The 24741-nt window shown below is 43.0% G+C and overlaps 1 protein-coding gene across 3 annotated transcripts in view; it reads left to right on the forward strand.

Moving 5' to 3' along the window:
- The window catches only part of LOC147724011 (mitochondrial enolase superfamily member 1-like), a 376214-nt gene that overhangs the window by 253411 nt on the left and 98062 nt on the right, over positions 1–24741 (forward strand). For 2 of the 3 annotated variants that reach the window (XM_086965612.1, XM_086965613.1), the window contains one exon: positions 11499–11633. The exons of the other annotated variant lie outside the window; for it this stretch is intronic. In XM_086965612.1, coding sequence (XP_086821738.1) covers positions 11499–11633 — 135 coding nt within the window. The remainder of the gene's footprint in view (positions 1–11498; positions 11634–24741) is intronic. 3 annotated transcript variants of the gene reach the window in all.

A 24741-nucleotide genomic window follows, 5' to 3' on the forward strand; every position in this document is an offset into this window, starting at 1 on the left:
TCCAGGTACATGGTATGCTTCTATTGATATTGCTAATGCTTTCTTTTCAATTCCGATTGCCCCCGAGTGTCAGGAACAATTCAGTTTTACATGGAATGGACGTCAAATGACGTTCCGGAGTCTTCCTCAAGGTTATGTACATAGTCCCACGATCTGTCACCGGCTGGTGGCAGAGCATTTGTCTGAAGTGCCCGCTAATCCACAAATACAGGTGTGTCATTATATTGATGACATTTTGATTCAAGGTGAGACGCAAGATCAGGTACAGTCCCATTTAGATCAGATCCTTGATTGTTTGCGAGCAAAAGGTTGGGAAATTAATCCTGATAAATTACAAGGTCCATCCCAGAATGTAAAATTTTTAGGGATTAATTGGCATGAAGGTCACAGAGAAGTGATCCCACAGGTGAAGCGAAAAATCCTAGATTTTGCAGTTCCAAAGAACAGGAAAGAGGCTTAGTGTTTCATTGGTTTGTTTGGCTTTTGGCGTCAGCATATTCCCCATTTAAGTCAGATTTTGGCTCCGTTATATCGAGTCACTCGTAAGAAGAATGCGTTTGAATGGGGTGAATCACAACAGAATGCTTTTAATTTAGCGAACGAAGCAATTCAGTATGCTTTGGATTTGTGGCCGGTGGGTGAAGGTGATGTGGACTTGAATGTGTCCGTGGAAGGTCTGTATGCCAATTGGAGTCTGTGGCAAAAGCAGGGCAGACAAAAAGTGCCATTAGGTTTTTGGACTAAAAAGTTACCTGAGGCTGGTGAGCGTTATTCACCTTTTGAAAAACAATTACTTGCATGTTACTGGGCTCTGGTGGATACCGAGCAATTGACCCTAGGCCATGCTGTGGTCTTGAGACCTGAAATTCCTATTATGCAGTGGGTTTTGAGTTCACCGAAATCTCATCGAATTGGACATGCTCAAGAGGCGAGCGTGATTAAATGGAAATGGTACATTCAGGACAGGGCACGTGTGGGTCCGAATGGTGTGGCAGTTTTACATGAGCGAGTGGCGCAGGCGCCCTCCAATGAGACAGGAAGTGATTGTTCCGTACCCGTAGTGCAGGAATCTCCCGTTAAATGGGGTAAATCATTTGATCCGCGGAGGATAGAAAACGTGTGGTTTACGGATGGTTCAGCGAAGTTCATTGGTGAGAAAAGACATTGGAAGGCCGTCTCCTATAACCCAATCACGCAGAAATTATTGAGTACAACTGGTGATGGTAAGAGTAGTCAATATGCTGAACTCTATGCAGTTTACCAAGTTTTGAAACAGGAATTGCCTGGCACATGTCATATTTTCACTGATTCCTGGTCCACTGCTAATGGACTAGCGGTATGGTTACCAACATGGCATTCTCATAATTGGGAATTGCATTCAAAGGAACTGTGGGGAAGAGAATTATGGCAAGAAATTTGGGAGTTGCTCCCACAGAGTACTGTGACAATCTTTCACGTGGATGCTCACACTCCGATAGACTCCCTTGATAAATTCTTTCATAACATTGCAGATGAGAAATCTAAAATTGCTGAGGCAGTGGTGGACATGCAAGATTCTGATTTGGCGGGATTGGCGAAATGGGCCCACCAGAAAGCGGGACATTTTGGAGAGAAAGCCACTAGCAGGTGGGCTGCCGATCGAGGGATTTATATTCCTTTTTCTTTGATTAAAGATGTCATTCTGCATTGTCCCATTTGCCAACATTCTAGAAAGAAGCAGGTGCCTCAAATTGTTCGGGGCCAGTTACATCGAGGAAAATTGCCCGCTCAAATTTGGCAGATTGACTATATTGGCCCGCTCCCTATGAGCAAAAATTGTCAGTATGTCTGTACAGTTGTTGACACTTATAGTGGCCTTTTGGTCGCTTTCCCTTGCAAGAACGCTACCCAAGTGAATACCATTAAGACCCTGGAGCTGCTTATTTTGTACTATGGTGTTCCATTCCAAATTCAATCTGATAACGCATCCCATTTTCGTGGAAGATTGGTACAGGAATTCTGTGTGGAAAATAACATAGAATGGGTGTTTCACATTCCATATTATCCACAGGCTTCGGGACTGATTGAGAGAATGAATGGTTTGCTAAAAGAACAATTGCGTAAATTGACAGATGACCATTATAAAAATTGGACAGACTTTTTGTTTCAGGCATTGTTAATTTTAAATAATCGCCCTTTGTTACATGCTGAATCCCCTCTGATGCGTTTGTTTCCTCCAAATGTTGATGTAAAGCCTAATTCCTTGTCCAACACTGTCATGTATTGGGAAATTACCCCCGGTGCTTTGGCTCCATGTAGAGCGACCCCAGGTTCCGCAGGCCTAGACCTGCATGCTTTAAATGATGCAAATTTACAAGGAAAAGACCGAATAATTGTTGAAACTGGCATTGGTGTCTGTATACCTGCCGGTAGTTTTGGATTAATTGCCCCCAGATCAGGCCTTGCCCTGAAAGGTATTCAAGTACTCGGAGGAGTAATTGACAGTGACTATCAGGGAGAGATTAAGGTTCTCTTGCTTAATAGCAGTGAGACTGACTTATTGATCAAAAAGTCTGACCGTGTTGCTCAGTTACTGATTATGCCTGTCTTCAGTGGTGAGATCAAGAAAGGCTCTGCCCCAACGTTGCTAACTGTGCGAGGACAAAAAGGCTTCGGATCGTCTGATCTTCCTGGAGCTAAAATATGGGTGCAATCGCCTAAAAATCCCCCTGAACAGGCTGATATTATTGCGACCGGTCATGACAACACCGTTTTGGTGATGAAGCCAGGGAAAGATAGCTGGGAAGCTGTCCCAGCTGATAAATGTTACCTACGAGAATGATTAAGGCCTGTGTTTGTATTTTTTCAGATCATTCTCTGGACTGCTGCTGCAGGATGTGTCGCCGTTGGACTTCTTTTGGCCTGCTACGCCGGGAGAGGAGAGGATCCACCGACTTCGGTTGATTGGAAAACCCGAGTTCCGCGTTCCTTTACTACATGGGACTCCTCTTCCAATTTCTGGATAACTTTGGCTAAGAGAGTGACAAACTCTCCACATTTCTGTCTTACCCCCATGAGGTCTGTGACTGACATTTTGGCGACCTGCCTGGTTGCCGTCCCAGCATCCACTGAGACTTTACGGCATATTTTTAATATTTCAAATTCCCGGCCAAATATTATTCTGGGCGATTTCGCAGCCCATGAATTTTGTCCCTTATGTACTGTTCTTCCTGACCTCGATACCCCTATTCATTCCCAAATCACAACTTTCAATATCACACCAGGTGATTTATGTTTTATGATGACATGTGATCCCAAAGCTATCACCGAATGTCTTAGGTTAAAGATTCAGGCTGTTACTTCTTTTTCAGCTCATCAACGATTGCTGTGTTTAAAGAGACTTCCAAATTCATGTGTTTCCGTCAAAAACAATATGACATGTAAACGTTTATTAGTTGCCCCTAGTTATTATCGTTCCATGTTATTGCCTTCTGGCTGGCTCTTCTCCTACGGGAATTCGTCTTGGCCCTATATTCCCGCAAATATTTCCGGTGGTCCATGTGCTATCACTAGATTGAGTTTATTGATGTTTTCTTCACATCCTAGTTCACATTCCCGTATGGTACGAGATTCAATGTCATTACGTGAAGACTGCGATTCCTCCGTTCACCTTTACTTCAAATTGGAATATCTTGGTTTAGCTTTTTCTATTATTGGAGTCCCTGCATTGGCCGTTTATAATGCCAAAACAATTGGCAAGATGGCCTGCTGGATGGTTAAATCCATCAATCAAACCTCTACTGTTTTATCTGATCTGTTATTTGATGCCCAGGGTGAACGTAGAGCTATTTTACAGAATCGTGCAGCAATTGATTACCTTTTGTTAAAACATGGACATGAATGTTCTGATTTTGAGGGCCTATGCTGTTTTAATTTGTCCGACCATTCTAAATCAATCCAAGCCCATATTGACAAACTCCACGACTTGACTGCAGAAATTAGACAACACATTGATCAGGGCTTATTTGACTGGCTCTTTAATTGGTTACCTGATTTGCATTCTTTACGAAAGATTTTAGGGGGAATTATTGTTGCCATTTGTGTTTTAATAGCTGTTTGTTGCTTTATTCAGTGCATTCCTTCCCTGCTCCAGTTTTGAAGACTTAGCAAGAGACATAGGTCAGTTAATTTTGTTTCCTATTATTCTTCTACTGATGTGAGTTCTATATAGATTGTAGTTAATAGACTGGAGTCAAGGGGTGTAATGTAATGGCTGACCTTTTCTGGCTCCTTTAAGAGGGAGAATGATGGAGAGTGACTCCAGTCTATCACCCTTATAGCATAGGGATTAGGACTATAGATAGGATCTCTGTCTTTTATATAATAGAGTATTTTCGTGTCCCTTTCTTTAGAGTAGGGCTTATGAATTCAAGCTAGGGGATAGATATATAAGTATTAATCATGATTTGCTCTTTTGCTAATGTGTTAGGATATTTTCCATGGAGTTATGCGTATTGTGGGCCCTGTAGGCCTTAAACGAGACAAACTCCATTTTGCTTTCTGCCTGGTAGCTCGAGAGGCCTTCTAAGTCAAGTGTAATGTTTTAGTTTCAAGCTGTTGTTCGCTTGGAGAGAACCGGCTCAGGCTGGCCCTTATCGAAGGAATGTATTTTTCTCCACTCCGAAGACACAACTTCAGGCCGGCCGGCTGGGAACGTGTCCTTGGTACGGGGAGGTACAAGAATTTGGTGGGCGGCAGGCTACTGGCCGTAGCTTTCCACGAAGGAACAGGCTTTGATATTAGCGAAGGTGTTAGTTAGTCGACAGTCAGTTCGTAGGCGGCATCTAGCCGTTAGCATCTCTGCCATTAATTATTTCATGGCGGACAGTCGCCATCTTTGAAGTCCGAGAAAGATTTAAGACCGAGACTCTCTGAGAAAGACTGAAGGAGAATTAGCGCGGAGCGCACTGAAACAGAGAGAGAGAGAGATACGGTAGCTAATAACCAGCAAGGTTCCAGTGGCTTGGAGGGAAGCAGACGAGGTTGAGCCTAGCGGTGCAGACGTGTACTTGTGACGGCTGGGGTGTGACTGCGAGACGAGCCAAGACACAGAGACGAGAAGGGAACCTAGATGACTGCCGAGTCCCGGCTTCACATTAATAAGGTGACATCCGCCCTTTCCATAATAAGCGCGCATTCTAATCTTTGCCTTTTCTTTGCATAATCCGTGTTGCATAGTACTGTGTTATATATTTATTGACAATAAATACCCTAGTTCTTAGTGAACTGATATGTGCCGTGTATTCTTGTTCAATCTTGGTAAACGTGGTTTCTAGGTGGTTATTGTTTATATGAATGGATGAGTAACCCCAATCAGGTAAGTGGTGATCACATAAATAGGGAGCGAGTGGACCTTTGATGCCAAGGATAAGAGGCACATTATACTATTTGGAAACCGTACTAAATTCTATTATTATAGTTTTATCCCAAGTAGACAAAGGAGAAATTGTTCCGATAGGTGCTCATAGGAATGTGGTCGTCGTTGATATACGGCGTTAGTGAGAGCGTTGGGGTGGATTACCAGCGCGTATACCCACAGGATTGTGGCTTGTGTAAGTGAGAGCGTTGGGGTGGATTACCAACGTGTAGGTTTGCCGGATTGTAAACCGTTTGGAAAAGAGAGCATTGGGTTCTGAAGGCCCATGTGTAGACACGCCGGATTGTGTGTCATATCTGCCCTGGGGTAGATCAGTCTGGGTCGGAGTGGCCGCGAGACTAACTGATGTGAATAAGATATGGTAGAAAACCTATGCATGTTTATTGCTATTTCCCCCATCCTTAGGTACGACTTGTACATACATATATATATATATATATCTATATCCATTGTGAATACGTTATAAGGAGGGAGGTGAGTACGTTCTGGCTGGGTTATAGGGGCCCCTAGGGGCTGATCCCATCTAAACGGAAAATCCGGCCATTACAAGCACTTACCCTAATTAAATGGTGATTGGAGTTGGAATAGTAAATTAAATAGGTTCTGTGTCCAGCACTTACCCTAATTAAATGGTGATTGGAGTTGTAATAGTAAATTATTAAAGTTTTTTGCCAAGCAATTACCTAAAGTAAATGGTGATTGGAGTAGGAATATTAAAATAATTAATTCTGTGTCCTTCACCTATTTATATTATATGTATATGGGTGTATAAATAATAACTTTTATAGGTTCAGTGTATAGTATGTACTCTAATTACATGTGGTATATAGAAATAGATAGAACATTACATTTATAATACATTTGAAAAAGACATAAACATGATTTTACAATAGGTAATAGAAAATAATTACACAATTTTTGTTGAAAACAATTTTATTGATTCAACAATTGAAAATTACGATCAGATATACATTTTATAAAGCTATGTTTGGTATAAATATTAAAAAATAGAAGGACAATGTTCTTTGAACAATCACATTTTTGAGTAGTTTTTTCAAAAAGTACTTTTAATTTATAGAGAAAAAATGGTTAGTTAACATTATGCAATGTATGATACTATACATACATAATAAAAATATTGTTTCTTAATAAAACATAAAACATGTGTAATGAAAAACATAAATCACAAATTTAAAAAAAATATAGTGTTATACAGATGATGATATTAACATATGAACATTTTTAAAAGTATAATATAATATTAAGATCTTGATTAGAACATTTTGATCATAATCAATGATTTTTTTAAGTATACAATATTGTTATGTATAATTATTATTATTAATAAGTTTTAATAATAATAATTTTTACATATTAGTCATATTGTAAAAAAGTTAATCACAAAAACAAATACAATATTACACATTTAGCAATATACTTATTTTAATAAATATTACATTAAATATTTCAATATTTTTATACTTAATGTAATAAATATTAAAAGTATGTAAAATATAAATAATATATAGAAAAATAAGATTTTTATCTCACAATGTAGTATACAATTTTTAGTACATTATACATAATTTCTAACCATATATATAACAATAATGGACATTTATAGTAGTACTTTTCACAGTTAGACATAATTCGGTTCTTTTATTTTGTAACCACTCTTTGTCTTTTTGCGTTATTTTGGGAAAGGGAAAGTCGCGGTTGGAAGCAGGTTCACGTTTGAGTAGGTACGATTCTAGTTTTATCTTTTTAAAGTATTGTAACTAAAAATTAAAGGTAGTCCTTTGTTATTTAGGGGTTGGTAATTAAAGTATGACTATTTACATATAATGGAGTGGACTCAATACGTATTTCCGTTATCGAGTTTTTGTGGCATTTGAAGTAGTTGGAGTTAGTGAGTCTGTTGTATGATTTAATTTAAAATTAAAAAAGTAGGGATGTTATGTTTATATATTATGCTATATTCGTTAGTGTTATGTCGGTGGGATTGTTTTGAATTTTTTTTCTCGTATTTTGAAACAGCTATTTCCGTTTCCGATTACTCATTTTTTTGGGAAAGGAAGTGTGTTTCAGTTGTTAGAATGGAGATGTATAACATTCTCCCTTTATTTTTTGAGTTCACTGAAATCTTTATCACAGTTTAAGATTATAGTCGTCATTTTGAATGGCCTTTCAAGAGTCGTTTTATTTGGATGATGGATACTTTTAGCACAGTTAATTGCAAAATATTTAATGATTTGTTGTATTAGGTCTTTGAGATTTACACACTATATTGTCGGTAAAGGATTAATCGTTATGATGCTGTATTTAAAGGTAAGTTATTCATTTATATTATTTTATTTGGATGGAAACAGTATTTAAACAAAAATATTTTGATATAATGACATATTTATTTAGTCTATTTTTAATAGTGTTAAAAAATAAATTAGACTAAATAAATATTGAATTGTTATATTATAATATGTGTGGTATCATATTAAGGATATTGTTTGATGTTTATCCATTTATTTACTTATTACAATTAGTTTAATGTTTTGGCTATCATTTTTAGATATTCCAGTCCTCTTGTTGTAGGATAGAGTTGGACTTGCTGTTGAAGATATAGATACATTTGAGCAGTTTGTCTAGAGAGTTTTGGTTTTAGTTGTATGACAGATTGCTCCATACGTAGTTCCTGAAAGCTTTGCTCTTTTTGTATAGCTGTGAGTAGCTTGTGTAATGTGGGTGTTGTACGTCCAGTAGAAGAGAGGAAGGCATTGTGCCAACCTTCAACAGCATTGTTCGTTTTAGCCTCTTGGTTCAGCGTTGGTAGATATACATTCCACCAGGGAATTAAAAATTTAGGCTGGCGTCTGTGGCCTGACCTATGTAGTCTCCCTACCCAGTTGTCCTCAAAGTAATCTAAAAGTGGGGCAAGTCTTTGCTCATTTTGGGTGTAGAAAGGACTTTCAATTAATAGATTGTAATGTTCTGCCACGTCAGTTACTGGTACATATGCCAGAGCAATGAGATGTTTAATTTGGTATGCAAAAGTTATATTTGTTGCATACTCAACACTAAGGGCAGATTTTTGTAAATGTCTCCAGAGACATTGATTGAAATGAAAATAACATCCTTGAATGGATGTGTGTGGGTAAGTTTTCAAAATAGAATTAATCATAGCTTGTTCGAAGTCTATGATTATTTTCATTGGGAAGTAGTCAGAAGTTTGTTCTTTTATTTTTTGCAAAATGTCTGTATAAGTTGTGGCTTGTTTGTTCGGTAATAAACAGTATATGAATGGGATACAGGTATTATGATATTGCCCATGAATTGTCTATAATTGGTAGAAAGGTTTTGGGCATATAGAAAAAGTTCCATCCATCATCCAAGTAGCACTTTCTTGCAATTTTTTAATGTTGTTATTCGTTGCAAACATGATTATTCTTTTGTCTTTGCTATGATTATCATAAAAGATAAATGGTTCATCATTATGAGTGATTACAAGGTCAGGTGGAATTATGACTTCCTCAAAAGTTCTAGGAATTGGTATATTGGGTCTACTTGCTTTTTTTGTCCTTGCTATTGTTCTTTTAATGGAAGCAATAGATGGTAACTGACCTCTTGCTTCTCTGGGAACTTTAGGTAGTATTTCTTTCAGAATTACGCTGCTAGCTAGGTCTGATGTGCTATTTAAATCTTTGATATTCTCGAGAGTGGGTCTCACTTCGATTTCTGAAATGTTTGGAGGGTGATTATGTTCAGTAGTATTAATAACAGTTGTTTCCCTGGTTGTAGCTCGCCCATAGCATTTATTGGAGTAATATTTCGTACATTTCCAATTCACTTTAAGGTCTTTTTGTTTCTCCTGAGTATAAGTGTAGCCCATATAGCATAATAAAAATGTGCCTTTCTGAGATGTAATAAATCTTGCATCATCAGTCATTCTTGAGTTCTGGTATCTAGAAAAGTTAATATAAAAATATTATGAAAATGTGTAATTTAAAAAACATTATAAATTAAGCAGGTACTATTTCTAGTATCTTACTTACCAGCAGTAAAGTTGTATGTATCGAAAGTAGGTGTAGTTTCAGTCAGATGTTGTAGTCCTATTGCCACGGTCTGTTGAAAAAAGTGAAGTATGTTATAGGATATGTTTAAATGTGTTTTTTGGTTACAGTTTTGGTAGTTTCTAACGTTACTAAAAATACTTAACTTTATTTGGATTTTAAAAGAGACATTTGCAAAATAATAGTAACAGAAGCATAAAAAGAGTCAATTTTTGTTAGAGTATATTCTATAGAGTTTATAAAGACTTGTTATGTTTGAATTTTGTACTTACCAAGAGATTTAGAGTTGTAGCAGAATGTTTGTTCTTTGATGTGAATTATCTGTTTTCAGTTGCTTTGAGGTCTGTTTAGAGAGAAAGTTTCAGAAAATTACCAAAGAGTTTATATGTTGCATAAAGCATAGACACTTGTTATAAAGCATTGTTACTTATTTGGTGAAAAGAACCTGGGATCACACATGTATTATGAGTTAAAGCAGAAGAAACATATTTAAGAACATGAATAGATAACTTTTTATAAAGCATTGTAACTTATTTCGTCCTAAAAAACCTGGGATCACAATATGTATTATGAGTTACAGCAGAAGAAACACATTAGAGAGCATGATTTTAGGACACTACTTGTCTAATTACTTTAAGTAAATAATTAAAATATGTAGATACCTTTTTTATAGTCAAAGTGTCGAATATCTTGAAGTAGAAGTAGAATTTGATTTTTTTGTAGAGTCTGTTTTAAGGAAAAGTAAATAGAGAAACAACATTTTAGTTTAAAAATCTTGGTATATAAGTAATAGTTAATAAAACATTAGAAATTATTAACAGAGCTATATGATTACTTACTTGTAGTATTAGGACGAAATTTCTGGCACAGAAGAATATAGATGTTGCTCCCAAAACTGGCAGTATGTGGTCACGAAGAATATTCCCTGCAACTTGTATGGCTGTTTGTGACTGGTTTATATAGGGTATGTGTAATTAGGTTTGCTATCTGATTGGTCACATATGTTAAGACGAGTTACTATTGGTTAGTTTGAATTTTTTTAAGTAAAAAAATTAAGATATATCTGATTATATTGTTTTTATAGAGGAAGAGAAATGATGTATTTATGTTATAAAAAAACCTTGTAATAAATATAGTATATTTATAATGAGTACAATCTATAAACAAATGTATGTTTACAATGAGTGTATATAAAAATAACGTTAGCGAGAGAAAAAAAAAGTTATTAAAAGTAAATGTTACTTAATAATAGTAAAATAAATTAGTGAAGTATTTTATAATGTGTGTATTACTAAGAGAATAGACGTATTGGTGTTATATATCAAAAAAAGAGTATTTTTAAGCTATCGATATTTTTATGTAGACGAAAATAGTGCTATCGATATTTTAGTTTTCGATATTTTTGTAGTGTGCTATATGTAGTATTGAGTGTCGATATTATGGTAGTCGAAAATAATGTTTACGATATTTGTGTAGTCAATATTTTTGTGCATCGATATTGTTTGATCGATAATTTTGTAGTTTTCATGTTAAGTATAGGGTGTCGATATTAGTGATATCGATGTTTGAGACTCGATGTTATAGTAGGTCGATTTTTGTGAAATCGAAATTCTGTCAGTGATTCAGCTCCAACTATTATCAAATGTATGGGAAATTTACAATGTAGCCAGATTTCTAACCATAGCTGTGAGACTCAGTAAAAAGATTACCTGGTCTTAGATGAATTATTGTAAATATTAATTCCTGCAACTTGAATCAAGTTTTAAATTAAATTTTCTTATGCTCTTTTTTTATTTATACAAGGATGTACATATTGCTGTTTTTAAATCATCACATCATGTGTTAGCATTTTTTAAAAAAATTGGGTACTCCTCTCTTTTTATATTGTATTTTTATGTCATTATGCTGCCTGGTGTCTTGTGGACCATTTTGTGTGTTTTTGTACTTTTGTGGTTTTGGAAATTGAACCGAATAAAGTATTTCTTGAACTTGAACTGGACGTCCTGCTGTTTTCTCAGATGCTTGATGCAAACCAGCGATGGGACGTCCAGGAAGCCATCGAGTGGGTCACCAAACTCGTTGCCTTTCAACCGCTGTGGATAGAGGAGCCCACGTCACCAGATGACATCCTTGGTCATGCAACAATCTCTCGGGTACAGTGCTTTAGTTGTCTACAACACAAATAGTATTTTGGAAATAACATCATGGGAACAGAGTGCTGTACTAAAGCTATTCATTTATTTTAATTGTAACACCATACCTGTAACTCTTTAATTGGACACCATATTCAAAATCGGAATCCAGTCTATTGATAATCTCATTTAAAATTCTGGTTGTTTTATTCATAAAGATACGCTAACCGGAAGCCACTGTGTGTTTCTGAATGTGTTGTTTTAATATGCATTTAGTTTTATTTTAACAAGATTTTTGATCAACACATTAGAACTTTGTCTGCACTTCTCTGTTCTCTAACTAGGGTTGTTATATTTGTGCCCTACTTTTCAAATTTATTGTAAAATGATCTCGGTTGTTAAACAAAAGAGGATTTTAAGGAGTCTCTAATTCTAGGAGAAGTAAAAAAAAAGAATTGAAAACTGTCCATTTCTTTACTAATTATACACATATTGGCACTATTTGGGTACACATCCCTGAAAAAATCCAGCGCGCAACTGTGTTTTCCTACTGCCAGCAAAATAGCTTAAATAAGGTACACAGAGCGAAAGTCCTCCAAAACCTGACAAATTGTTACACAGATGTGAACTGAAAATTGCTTGTGCCCACCCCCGGGTACATAGGTGTTTGCTTTAGCTAGGAGTTACAGCAAACCCTCCATTTCCAGCAATTGGGAGCTGTCAAAGTGCTCCCTCTGGCTTGAAGCGAAAGTTTCATGTCTTTCCCTGCCTGCAGACATGCAGGCAGGGAAAGAGATGAAACGATTGCTCCTTCACGGAGGCAGTTGCCTTTCCAGTGCCTCCCTCCATGCAGCAGCAATGCTGGCTCCCGCAGGAGGTTGGGAGCCAGCTGTGACTCCGGGGGCCTTGATGCTCCCCTGTGGTCCCGGGAAAAAAGAGCAGAAGGAGACAAAATAAAGGACAGAAACGAGCAGAAAGGGACAGAATAAAGGTCAGCAAGGAGCAGAAAGAAGAAAGATAGAGGTGAGAATCAAGCAGAAAGAGGCAAAACAAAAAAAAACGAACAAATAAAGGGAAAATAGACAAGGGCGGCTCCTCCGCTAAGGCAGATGAGTGTCGCCCCACTGCTGTCAGAGCAGGAAAAAGGTAAAATAAAACTATAATAACATTGTTATTATCTTTTTATTTTCCGTATCTACGGGGCTAGATTAGGGCCGGGAAGGGGCTGCAGTCACAGAGGGAGGAGTGGTGGGCACATTCTAAGTGTGCATGACAGTTAAGCTGGCCGTCTTGTGCCGCCCGAACAGTCATCTGCACCTTGCATGTTACCCACCAGGCTGTAACGCACAGCCTGGTGGCAAACATGCACAGGCTCCTAGTCCCTGTCTGAGCACCAAACCACGGTGTTCAAACCACTCACAACTCTGAATTAGAGCTTTGTGATTGGCTTAGGGGAGCCTGTGTGCTTCCTGCTTCCAGGACCGGGACTCGTCAGGAACTCAAGCTGAGGAGAGACGGTAGCTGTCAGAAGATGAGTGTTTTCTTTATTTCTATTTTGTTCCCCTCTCCCCCCCACCGCCCCTGTTCCCTGCCAGCTGCCACTGAAAACAGATGTCACAACCAAGCAGCAAGAGGCAGAATAAAGGTCAGAAACAAGCAGAAAGAGGCAAAATAAAGGTCAGCAACCAGCAGAAAGAGTCAAAATAAAGCTAAAAACTAGCTAAAAGAGACAGAATAAAGGTAAGAAATTAGCATAAAAGGCAAACTAGAGGTCAGAAACAAGCAGGAAGAGGCAGAATGAAGGTCAGACACGAGCAGAAAGAGGGAAAATAAAGGACCGAAAGAGACAAAATAGAGATAAGAATCGAGCAGCAAGAGGCAGAATAAAGGACAGAAATTAGCTGAAAGAGGTTAGACACGAGCAGAAACAGGCAAAATAAAGGTGAGAAATGAGCAGAAACAGGCAAAATAAAGGTTAGCAATGAGCAGATAGAAGTAAAATAAATGTGAGATACAAGCGGAAAGAGGCAGAATAAAGGTCAGAATCTAGCAGAAAGCAGACGTTCACTGAAAAAAACAAAGGTTACAGGAATGTTATAGTTAGGAAATAGAGTTAAAATACCTTAGAAATTCACTGAAAAAAAACGAAGGTTACAGGGACGTTCTAATGAGGCTCAGATTTCACTCGTACAAAACCATAGAAATTCAGAAGTTATAGTTACCGAAGATAACTATTACTTATGCCCCTGCAGTGCACTGCTTATGACCTCACATATTACATCTTTTATGGCATGGTCAGTGATATCACTGATGACATCTCAAAGGACATCACTGATGACATCATCTTGGGATTGTGAGTGTTTACGAAAAGCTTATTTGTTAAAGATATATACTAATGTATTCCAAAAGTTAAATTAATATACGCTGTGTACTACTAATGAATGATAGTATTTCTGATATATATTACGTGAGTAGCTGAGTGACTGTCTGTATCCGTGTGTGAGTATGTGTCTTAGTGAGTGTACGGGTGTGTGAGTGACTATCTGGGTGAATAAGTGGTTGTATGAGTAGTTGTGTGGGTAAGTGAGAGGCTGTGTGCATGGTTGTATCGGTGAGTGAGTGGCTGTTGAGTTCCTGTATGGGTGGGTGAGTGACTGTTTGAGTAACTGTATGGGTTAGTGGTGGTTAGTGAGTGGTTGTGTGAGAAGCTATATGGGAGAGTGAGTGGCTGTATCAGTGGCTGTACTAGTGAGTGGCTGTGTGATTGGGCGTATGAGTGAGTGAGTGAGTGGGTGTGCGAGTGGTTGCATGGGTGTGTGAGTGGCTGTCTGACTGTCTGTATCAGTGTGTAAGTGGCTGTATGAGTGACTGAGTGGTTGTATGAGTGGCTCTATAGATGAGTGAGTATGTGTTTGAGTAGTTGTATGGGTCAGTAAATGGGTATGTGAGTGGTTTTGTCGGTGTGTGAGTGGGCATATGAGAGGTTGTACGGGGTGTGAGTGGGTATATGAGAGCTACTGTGTATACTATCATCAGTGATGTAATCATTGAAGTTATTTGAGATTTCATCAGTGATATCACTAACCATGTCATGAGTTATGCAGTATGTGAGGTCATAAACTATGCATTGCGGGGGGATAAGTTATAGTTAGCTCGGGTAACTATAACTGCTGAATTTCCGTGGTTTTCTTCATGTGAGATCTGAGCCTAACTATAAAGTCCCTGTAACCTTTGTTTATTTTCTTTGAATTTCCAAGGTTTTTTCTTAATTCTATTTCCTAACTGTACATCCCTGAAAACCTTTGTTTTTTTCAGTGAATTTCTACGTTTTTGTAATTTTTTTTACTAACTATAACATCCATGTAACCTTTTTTTAGCGAATTTCTAAGGTTTTATTCTATGTTATTTCTATTAACAATCTTTATATTCACTATCTAGTCTTTTGTTCCTTTCCCCCATGCTGCTAACGCTCTGTTACCATGGTGACCAATTTTGAAACATTCCCTGTTAGCTCTAGCTAAAAAGTTCACATCACTTTCTGAGTGCAGCATGCTAACTTCTAAACCAACTGTAGCAGTTGTGGTTGAGTCTGTAGGGATGTCACAGAGGATGTTAGAGCACCTGTCTTGGTGTATGAGTGTCTGGAAGTCAACGTGGGTGTGAGAGTGGCTGTAGATGTCAGAGTGGGTGTGTGAGTATATTTATATATTTTTTTCATTAATGTGAACACCCTGGATCCATCGAAGATTTACACGGGGCCGCGCTGGGGCGTGTGACAGGTCTGCAGATCTCGCAGTTGGCCAAAATAAAACCAATTTCTGGCATTTTACTGCCCATTACACATGCTTTCACCTCATTTATAACATACACAAGGGGTCAAGATAGCTGTCATCTGACCTGATCAATTAGAATACAAGCAACTTTTCAGCCATGGGGACTGTTTCACAAGATATAAAATGACGGGCGCACCTATTGTGTGAAGGTGCAACCAGCCAATCAGATCCCTGCTTTGGCGCGTGAAGCTTCGGATTCCCTGCAGGTGGATCCACGGATGGTCTGCATCCCTAGATATACAAATTTGTTTTTTAGGTAATATCTCTAAAACTACTGAACTGATATACACCTAATCACAAAAAGCATGCTTTTTGGACCAAGAGCTAGCTTTCTGCCAAATTTGGTCTAATTCTGTCCAGCGGTTCATGCTGTAGCCATGCTCAAAAACACTATGTGAAATTGATTGGGGAAAATGCATTTTGGACCGCCCCTCCCACCCCTTTTTCCCGGCCTCCACTTGTTAGTTCACTCTGAAACTTTCAACCGACGGCGCCAAAGTTACTAGCAAAACAAAAAGTAACTTTACCTACTTACCTTTATACTTTCATTTTCCATGGTAATGGCAAGCCATAGTAAAGGCATACTTGGTAAAGACGCATGCGTTGTAATGCTTGCATTGTAATGGCATGTGTGGTTTAGGCAGCGTTGTAATTGCTGTTTGCCCTTTTAAATATACTTCTGTTCGCAAAGTGTTACTTGCAAATGTTGATAACGATTTCATTACTGCACTGGTCATACTTGGCCTGTTGTTCTCTCTATAAAAACACATAAATAAACGAGGAATGGCTTGGAAAAAATATAAAAGGAAAATTAGAATGTTGACTGCAAACTGGTTGGGATAGTATCAAATAAATGAAAAATGCCATAAGGAAGGAAAGTGAAGGCCACTTTGTCCATTTTTGTTTTTATTTCTTATTTTCTACTCACCATGAAGTGAACAAATGTCCCTCTGTACTTTCTGGTCTTAAATGTAACACAAACTGGCCAGTGCCATAATATGAAAGGAAATTAAATTGATTGATTGATTGAAGCTTTATTTCGATATAAAAACATATCATAAAAGCAATACATTACATCAATAAAAACAATTTAACAATGCACAATATAAATATCCTACAGAATCAACAGTGGGATTAAAGGAATGCATTATTGGGCAAATTATAAAAGTCAATGCAGGCAGAGAACACATTACTGAATCAACAACTTCTTTGCAGTTCTTATTCGCCAAGCCCAGCCTAGGAATTTTGCCATACAGCAGGCAAAAAAGGGTCGGGCATCTGTACGCAATATGCGTAAGGCTTCCAGATGTGATCTCGTTCCCAAACTCCTACATAATGGCTTTAGCCATCTCGATCTAGGCACCGCATAAGCATAGCACTCAAACAACAGGTGGGCAACGGACTCCACCCTTGAGTCACAGAAGGGACAATATGGTACAGTTTGTAATGGTGGTTTCCAGGTGGAAGTTAACAACCCTAAGGGGAGTACCCCCACCCTGAATTTGAAATACAGTGATCTGTCGCCCGAGTTATGGATTAAATACAGATAGGGTTCCCTATAGGGGAGCTCCTTAACTAACAGAAACTGGGCAACAGATTTACAATGCTTAGGATTGCGCATTCTCTCGTTGTCCACCCATGACCAATAAGCCTTCTTTAGCAATTGTTTTGACGGTGCTGATCTATTGACCCAAGCGTCTCCTAACCCCAACTCATAGAGAAGCCGCTTAACCTCCCTGAGCCAGGTTACCTTATAACAGCCCGAAAGGGACAAAAGTTCACTTAGGGCATCTGCGTAGCTACACAGTTCAGGGACATTCCATATCCTGGCCCATAATAAAAGGGGACGTAGTTTTGCTTGCTCACATATTGGGCGGGTGCCTGCGTCTAGCAAGAGGGGGATTGTAGGGGGTACTGTGGGGTAGCCTCATAAGATCTTTGTGAAAGTTATTTTCGAGGTGGGCCAAGGTGTCAACTCTCTGAATACCCCACAGTTTTGCGCCGTACAGTGCTGCACTCACAACCCTTGCCCTGTAAATGTCTAATAGGTTTTATAGATGAGGCACGTTGTTCTTTGAGCAGGGCACCTGCGACCCTCTTATGAGTCAGAAACACCTTTTGGTGGTGTGTGTAGGAAGGGGGAGTCTCTAGTTGGCGCAGTGCAGCACTGGCGACAAGCAGGGACTCTCTCTTCCTCGTCAGGGCTGAGGGTTACCTTCAAGACAACCTCTGCTTACCCTCTAGGTAGTGTGGCTTAAGCAGTCTTAGGCTAATCTCTGGGGCACATAGGGTTAAACATTTGCAGTATCACACCAAACACCACCAACCCACCACACAATGACACCAAACTGTATTTCTGTAAAAATATCTTCTTTATATATATCTTTAGATCAGGCTTGTAAATACAGTCTTGGTACAACTCAAAAACGGTTCCAGTGATTCTTCAAATATGCCACAGATCTTATTCAGCTTTAAAAATAGTTCTTACACTTCATAAGGGGTGCCACAGTTCTTGTTAGTGATATTTGGGGCCTTCTGCCCACTTCCTTGAAGGTTTGGTGCTCCTTAGTCCTTCTATGCGCTTCGTAGCGCTCTAGTTCGCTTTGTGCTGCTTCGCGGTAGATGCCCTGCTAAACCTCACGCATCTCGCGTGAGACGGCGTTCGGCGCGAACACTGAGAATGGCTGGTTCAAGGCTACAAGCAATCCCACTGCCAGCGCACTGCTCTCAGCGTGCTCTATGCCTCTGGGGCGCCCAGCCTCAAGGCTCACACGAGGGGGGCAGAGGCAGGAGGGGTGTATGCTGCAGCCAAGGCGCTCGGGGGCCAATCACTCAGAGGTTTAGAGCTGGCAGTGCAAGGCGTCAGGACTTCAAGGCGCACACTGCAGGCTCCATTCAAGAACATATCATGACGTGCACACTTCAGCTACTTTGATGTGCACACTTCTTGGGTGAACCTTCAAAGCGGACAGTCAAAGGCAAGTTTAAAGCGCCCAGTTCTTTTCAGAGTGCAGCCGTGCGCTGCGTGTGAGGCACAGTACCTTGACTTTCCTTGGCGGTTCGGGTCGGACGGCTCTAGGCTGTCGTCCAGCGGGGCGGTGCTGTCCTGGAGGGCGGGGTGACGCGGGGGCCACGGGGTCGCTTTCCTTCAGGCTGGCGGTGCTCCGGGGGACACAGGCTCACAAGGGCAGAGTCCTGGGGTCCTGGAGAGGGGGGGCAGCAGTTTGGATGATCGCTTACAGCAGGGCTCCTCATGGAAGGCGAGCCCACGCTTCTGGTCCGTCTTTTCTGTACTTTCCACTGGCGGGGGCCAGCAGATCGTGGTGATTGGACCGGACGAGTCCTCTGCTTTGCGTTGAGAGTTTCGGCTCAGGGAGGCAGTCACGGTGCTTGGGTCAGACAGCGCTGACCTTTGCTGTGCGAGCTGCGGCTCGGCGGCAGGAGCTCACGGTGCTTGGCAGGACAGGGGCAGCGCAGGCTTCTCAGAGGGCACGATGGGGGCAAAGCGCACTCAGCTTTCCGGGGCAGCGATGCAGGGACACAATCCTCAGCAGCAGTTCCTCTTCCAGGGGGGGTAGCGCCCACTGTTCCTGGGGCGCAGTTCAGGGGGCAAGTTCCACAGCAAGCCCTTGGAGATCTTAGTAAAAGTTTGGCACAAGTTGAATAAAAGCAAAGTCTTTCAGTCTTTCTTCTCCTGCTCTCCTTCAGCAGCAAGGCACCCACCACAGGCCAGTCTCTTGGGGTCAGAGTCAGTACTTCTCCATGCAGCTTCCAGGGTCCTTCTCTTCAGGCAGAGCTTCTTCTTTGCGCAAACTGGATCTAATTTACAAGGAGCAGGGCTCCTTCTTTTATACCCAGTTTCTTTTGTTCTTACAGGCCAGGGGGGCCTTTGCATAACTGCTCTCAGCTCCTGAGCACCTGTGGTGGGTACTTCTGCTTCTGCATTCAGTGTGAGGGCAGGCACATCAGCCGCTCCCCAGGGGGGCGGAGCCGGCATTGTGAAGACAGGGGCAGCCTGAGCACTTTGTTGACAAGCTTCGGTCCTTCCTGGGCCAGGTGCAGGCTGAGTCATCAGTCGCTCCCCAGGGGGGCGGAGCCAGCATTGTGGAGGCAGAGCACAGCCTGATGCATCACTCAGGGAAACTCCCACCACCCACTAAGGTGTCATCTTGCTATTCACAACCTGTCAACTCCCAGCCCTGTCACTCACACACTCAGACAGTCAGATACACACAAGAGCAGAGGCGGGCTGAAGTGGTTAGACAAGCAAATGCTAACTTTCTAAAAGTAGCATTTGCAAACCCAGGATATTAAAATAAACTTTACTAAAAGAAGTATTTTATTATTCTGAGTTCAGGCATACTAAACATGACTCTCTACCATGTTCCCTGAGCCTGCTGGGATTATAGAGTGTAATAATTCCAGCAGCTCATTCTGGCCTAAGGGGAGCAGGTAGCCTTGCAATAGTGAAAAACGAATTTGGATGTAATTCACTACTAGGACATGCCACACACATCAGGGCTTGTCCTACCTTACACTTACAATGCACCCTGCCCTCAGGCCTACCATAGGGGTGACTAATATGAAGTTAAGGGAAGGTTTTAGGGCTGGCAAGTGTGTGCACTTGCCCAGCCAGCATGACAGTACCAGACTGCACACAGGTTCTGCAATGGCAGACCCTAGACACATTTTAAGGCTGCTTCTGTGGGTGGCGCAACCAGCGCTGCAGGCCCACTAGCAGTATTGGCATTTACAAGCCCTGGCACTCCTGGTGCACTTTACTAGGGACTAACAGTAAATCCAATGAACCAATCATGGACATCAATCGCATGTACACTTTACATAGGGAGCGCATATGCACTTTAGCACTGGTCAGCAGTGGTAAAGTGCCCAGAGTCATTAAACCAAACAAAATAGGTCAGAGAGAGTATTGGAGGAAGGCAAAAAGTTTAGGGATGACCCTGCCAAGAGGCCCAGGTCCAACACAACCCCCTTCCAGCCAAAACGCAGGGTAGACCAATCACCACTGTGATGGGCTTCCCTGCTTGGGGCGATAGAACATGGACCTGGCCCGCAACAGCAGGGGCACATTCCAGTTCTACGCCAATCAGAACCTATTTTAAATCCTCTGTACATACTCTCAGGGTCCACCCAGCTACTCCATGGGGCACCCTTCTCTTCCTCTGTGGACACCACCTGTGCAGCCTCTAACCTTAACTTGCTCACAGGTGTGTCCCAACAGACAGTCATCAAATCACAGTGGCCACTGACAGTAGTCAGGGCTGAGACCCAGGCCCCATGCCTCTCAGGGCTCCCAAACCTCTGTGGCCTCAGAGAGTGGGGGGCAGTAGCCCCAGATGCTTGGCACCCTTTGTCCACTCTCCCTCCTGTCAGGTCAGGTATGTCATCCTGGCACTGACCCACCAGCTCCAGGCCTGTACCTGGCAGCTGAACCGAAAACTGGGGTGGGCTCTCCCACACCCGGTCCTCCTCCTTGGGGCTCTGTACCCTCCCACCTGGAGTGGTACCCCCTTCCAGAATTGTCAGGGCACCTGTGGCAGGTGACCTGCACAATCCGCCCACCAGTTCAGGGGTGCTATCCTGCAACTGGGGCACCAGGTCAGGGGGGACACCCTGCACCTGGCCCTTAAGCCTAGGGTCTAGACCCTCTAGTTGAACCAGGGTCAGAGGCGAGGACTTCCTCCCTCTGCACCCCCTTCCAGAGTACTGCCCACTCCCAACTGGAGTGGTACCCCTAGAAGTGACATGGGTCAGGAGACTGATTACAGTAGCCCCGCCCTCCAGATCAGACAACACCTGAACCTGGCTCTCCAACTCAGGGACCCAACCCTGCAGTTGAACACTTGCCTGGCGCACCAGGACTTCCCGGGGAGCACGCATGCCCCCCCTGAGGGTGGCACATAGCTCATGTGCAGTGCGACAGTCTGCCTGGCGCAGATCTCCCAACCCCTGTCCATCTGACAGTGCGGGAAGATCCCCCAGGACAGAAGTGATGTCCCCATGGTCATTCACTGGGGACGCAGCCCTGCTGGCTGGCCCCTGACCCACTGGTTCTTCCACTGGGGGCTCTTTCCCCCTCTCGCCCCTCCTTCTGGACTTCTGCACCCTCCCAACTGGAGTGGTACTGCCAGACACCAGAACTACTGGAGCTCTGTTTACAGAGCCTCCACGTTCTCTAGCCACTGGGGGATCCCCCTCAGCGGGTGACTCATCCGGACAGCCTAGGCTCCCCACCTGGTGTTCCCTTAAAGAACCATCCAGGCTCTGAGACTGAGGTTGGGCACTACCGGGACAAAACCCCTTCTCACTCCCTCCCCTTAAGGACAGGACGTGAGGCCCTACACCCCTCTCACTACTACAGGACCTAGCTGGGCTACTCTGCGCCACTCCCACCACTCTGGGCTGGAAGATACCTGAGCCACTCCCCACAGGATCACACCCCAATGCCTCTCCAGACCCTCTGGAATCCACCACAAGGTCTGCCTCCAATGTGAGCTCCCTGGGGTCAGAGAACTCACTCTCAAACAGGTGTTGGCATAGCTCTGGAAAACTGGGACTTAAAGTATGCTCTCCCACAATTGGATTACACAGCCCCCTAGCAGGGTTAACCAAACTATCCTTCACCTCACCATCCAGCGCCTCACACACATACTCCACACCATCCTTCTGAGACTGGCCAGACAGTAGCGGACTATCTCTGTCACACAACCCACACTCTTCCGGGCGGTCTTTACACTCACCCACCAGGACCTCAACCATGGGGGAATCCCTCCCACCACTAGGACCATTAACGCCTACGCCAGCTACCCTATTCCCTTCAGGGACGCTGCGCACTACTGGAGCTACCTCATGCCCTTGAACCTCCTGGTGTAAGTTAACCCCCTCCAAGTCAGGTGCCATACCTCTAGGTGCGCGCGTTATGCTGTCTGCACTAGATACCTGAATGTTGCTGCCACCATCTGAGCTGGACTCCACCTCCAACTCAGCAAAGCTCAATCGCTGAGCTACACATATTTCTTGTTGCTGGGCTGAAGCCCGCCTGGCCTCAAGCCCCTCGAGCTCCAAGTCAAGTTTCCTCATTCTTAAGTCATGCGCAAGCTCCATTTTCATTTCTTCCAGGGCTAACTTCCTAGATTCTAGCTCCAGTTGGCAATTCAATTTCAGCTCCGCCAACTTCATTTCATGTATTCTGGCCTCCTTCCTGTCCGTCAACTCCTCTGGCGACAGGGCTCTACCAAAATCCATGATGCTTCCTGCTGATCTAGGCATGACTTCACAACAAATGGGGATTCTCTCCGTAAAACATAAAAAAAAAAGTCTGTGGCTTAGTTACTGGACTGTCATCACTGTGCAATGGTCAATAGTAAATGTATGAACACTGCAAATGTAAATTCGCGATCCTCACCGCTGCGTCCAATGTAGGAAGGGGGAGTCTCTAGTTGGCGCAGTGCAGCACTGGCGACAAGCAGGGACTCTCTCTTCCTCGTCAGGGCTGAGGGTTACCTTCAAGACAACCTCTGCTTACCCTCTAGGTAGTGTGGCTTAAGCAGTCTTAGGCTAATCTCTGGGGCACATAGGGTTAAACATTTGCAGTATCACACCAAACACCACCAACCCACCACACAATGACACCAAACTGTATTTCTGTAAAAATATCTTCTTTATATATATCTTTAGATCAGGCTTGTAAATACAGTCTTGGTACAACTCAAAAACGGTTCCAGTGATTCTTCAAATATGCCACAGATCTTATTCAGCTTTAAAAATAGTTCTTACACTTCATAAGGGGTGCCACAGTTCTTGTTAGTGATATTTGGGGCCTTCTGCCCACTTCCTTGAAGGTTTGGTGCTCCTTAGTCCTTCTATGCGCTTCGTAGCGCTCTAGTTCGCTTTGTGCTGCTTCGCGGTAGATGCCCTGCTAAACCTCACGCATCTCGCGTGAGACGGCGTTCGGCGCGAACACTGAGAATGGCTGGTTCAAGGCTACAAGCAATCCCACTGCCAGCGCACTGCTCTCAGCGTGCTCTATGCCTCTGGGGCGCCCAGCCTCAAGGCTCACACGAGGGGGGCAGAGGCAGGAGGGGTGTATGCTGCAGCCAAGGCGCTCGGGGCCAATCACTCAGAGGTTTAGAGCTGGCAGTGCAAGGCGTCAGGACTTCAAGGCACACACTGCAGGCTCCATTCAAGAACATATCATGACGTGCACACTTCAGCTACTTTGATGTGCACACTTCTTGGGTGAACCTTCAAAGCGGACAGTCAAAGGCAAGTTTAAAGCGCCCAGTTCTTTTCAGAGTGCAGCCGTGCGCTGCGTGTGAGGCACAGTACCTTGACTTTCCTTGGCGGTTCGGGTCGGGCGGCTCTAGGCTGTCGTCCAGCGGGGCGGTGCTGTCCTGGAGGGTGGGGTGACGCGGGGGCCACGGGGTCGCTTTCCTTCAGGCTGGCGGTGCTCCGGGGGACACAGGCTCACAAGGGCAGAGTCCTGGGGTCCTGGAGAGGGGGGGCAGCAGTTTGGATGATCGCTTACAGCAGGGCTCCTCATGGAAGGCGAGCCCACGCTTCTGGTCCGTCTTTTCTGTACTTTCCACTGGCGGGGGCCAGCAGATCGTGGTGATTGCACCGGACGAGTCCTCTGCTTTGCGTTGAGAGTTTCGGCTCAGGGAGGCAGTCACGGTGCTTGGGTCAGACAGCGCTGACCTTTGCTGTGCGAGCTGCGGCTCGGCGGCAGGAGCTCACGGTGCTTGGCAGGACAGGGGCAGCGCAGGCTTCTCAGAGGGCACGATGGGGGCAAAGCGCACTCAGCTTTCCGGGGCAGCGATGCAGGGACACAATCCTCAGCAGCAGTTCCTCTTCCAGGGGGGGTAGCGCCCACTGTTCCTGGGGCGCAGTTCAGGGGGCAAGTTCCACAGCAAGCCCTTGGAGATCTTAGTAAAAGTTTGGCACAAGTTGAATAAAAGCAAAGTCTTTCAGTCTTTCTTCTCCTGCTCTCCTTCAGCAGCAAGGCACCCACCACAGGCCAGTCTCTTGGGGTCAGAGTCAGTACTTCTCCATGCAGCTTCCAGGGTCCTTCTCTTCAGGCAGAGCTTCTTCTTTGCGCAAACTGGATCTAATTTACAAGGAGCAGGGCTCCTTCTTTTATACCCAGTTTCTTTTGTTCTTACAGGCCAGGGGGGCCTTTGCATAACTGCTCTCAGCTCCTGAGCACCTGTGGTGGGTACTTCTGCTTCTGCATTCAGTGTGAGGGCAGGCACATCAGCCGCTCCCCAGGGGGGCGG

This window comes from Lissotriton vulgaris, chromosome 4_1 (genome assembly GCF_964263255.1).
Source record: "Lissotriton vulgaris chromosome 4_1, aLisVul1.2, whole genome shotgun sequence".
NCBI lineage: Eukaryota > Metazoa > Chordata > Amphibia > Caudata > Salamandridae > Lissotriton > Lissotriton vulgaris.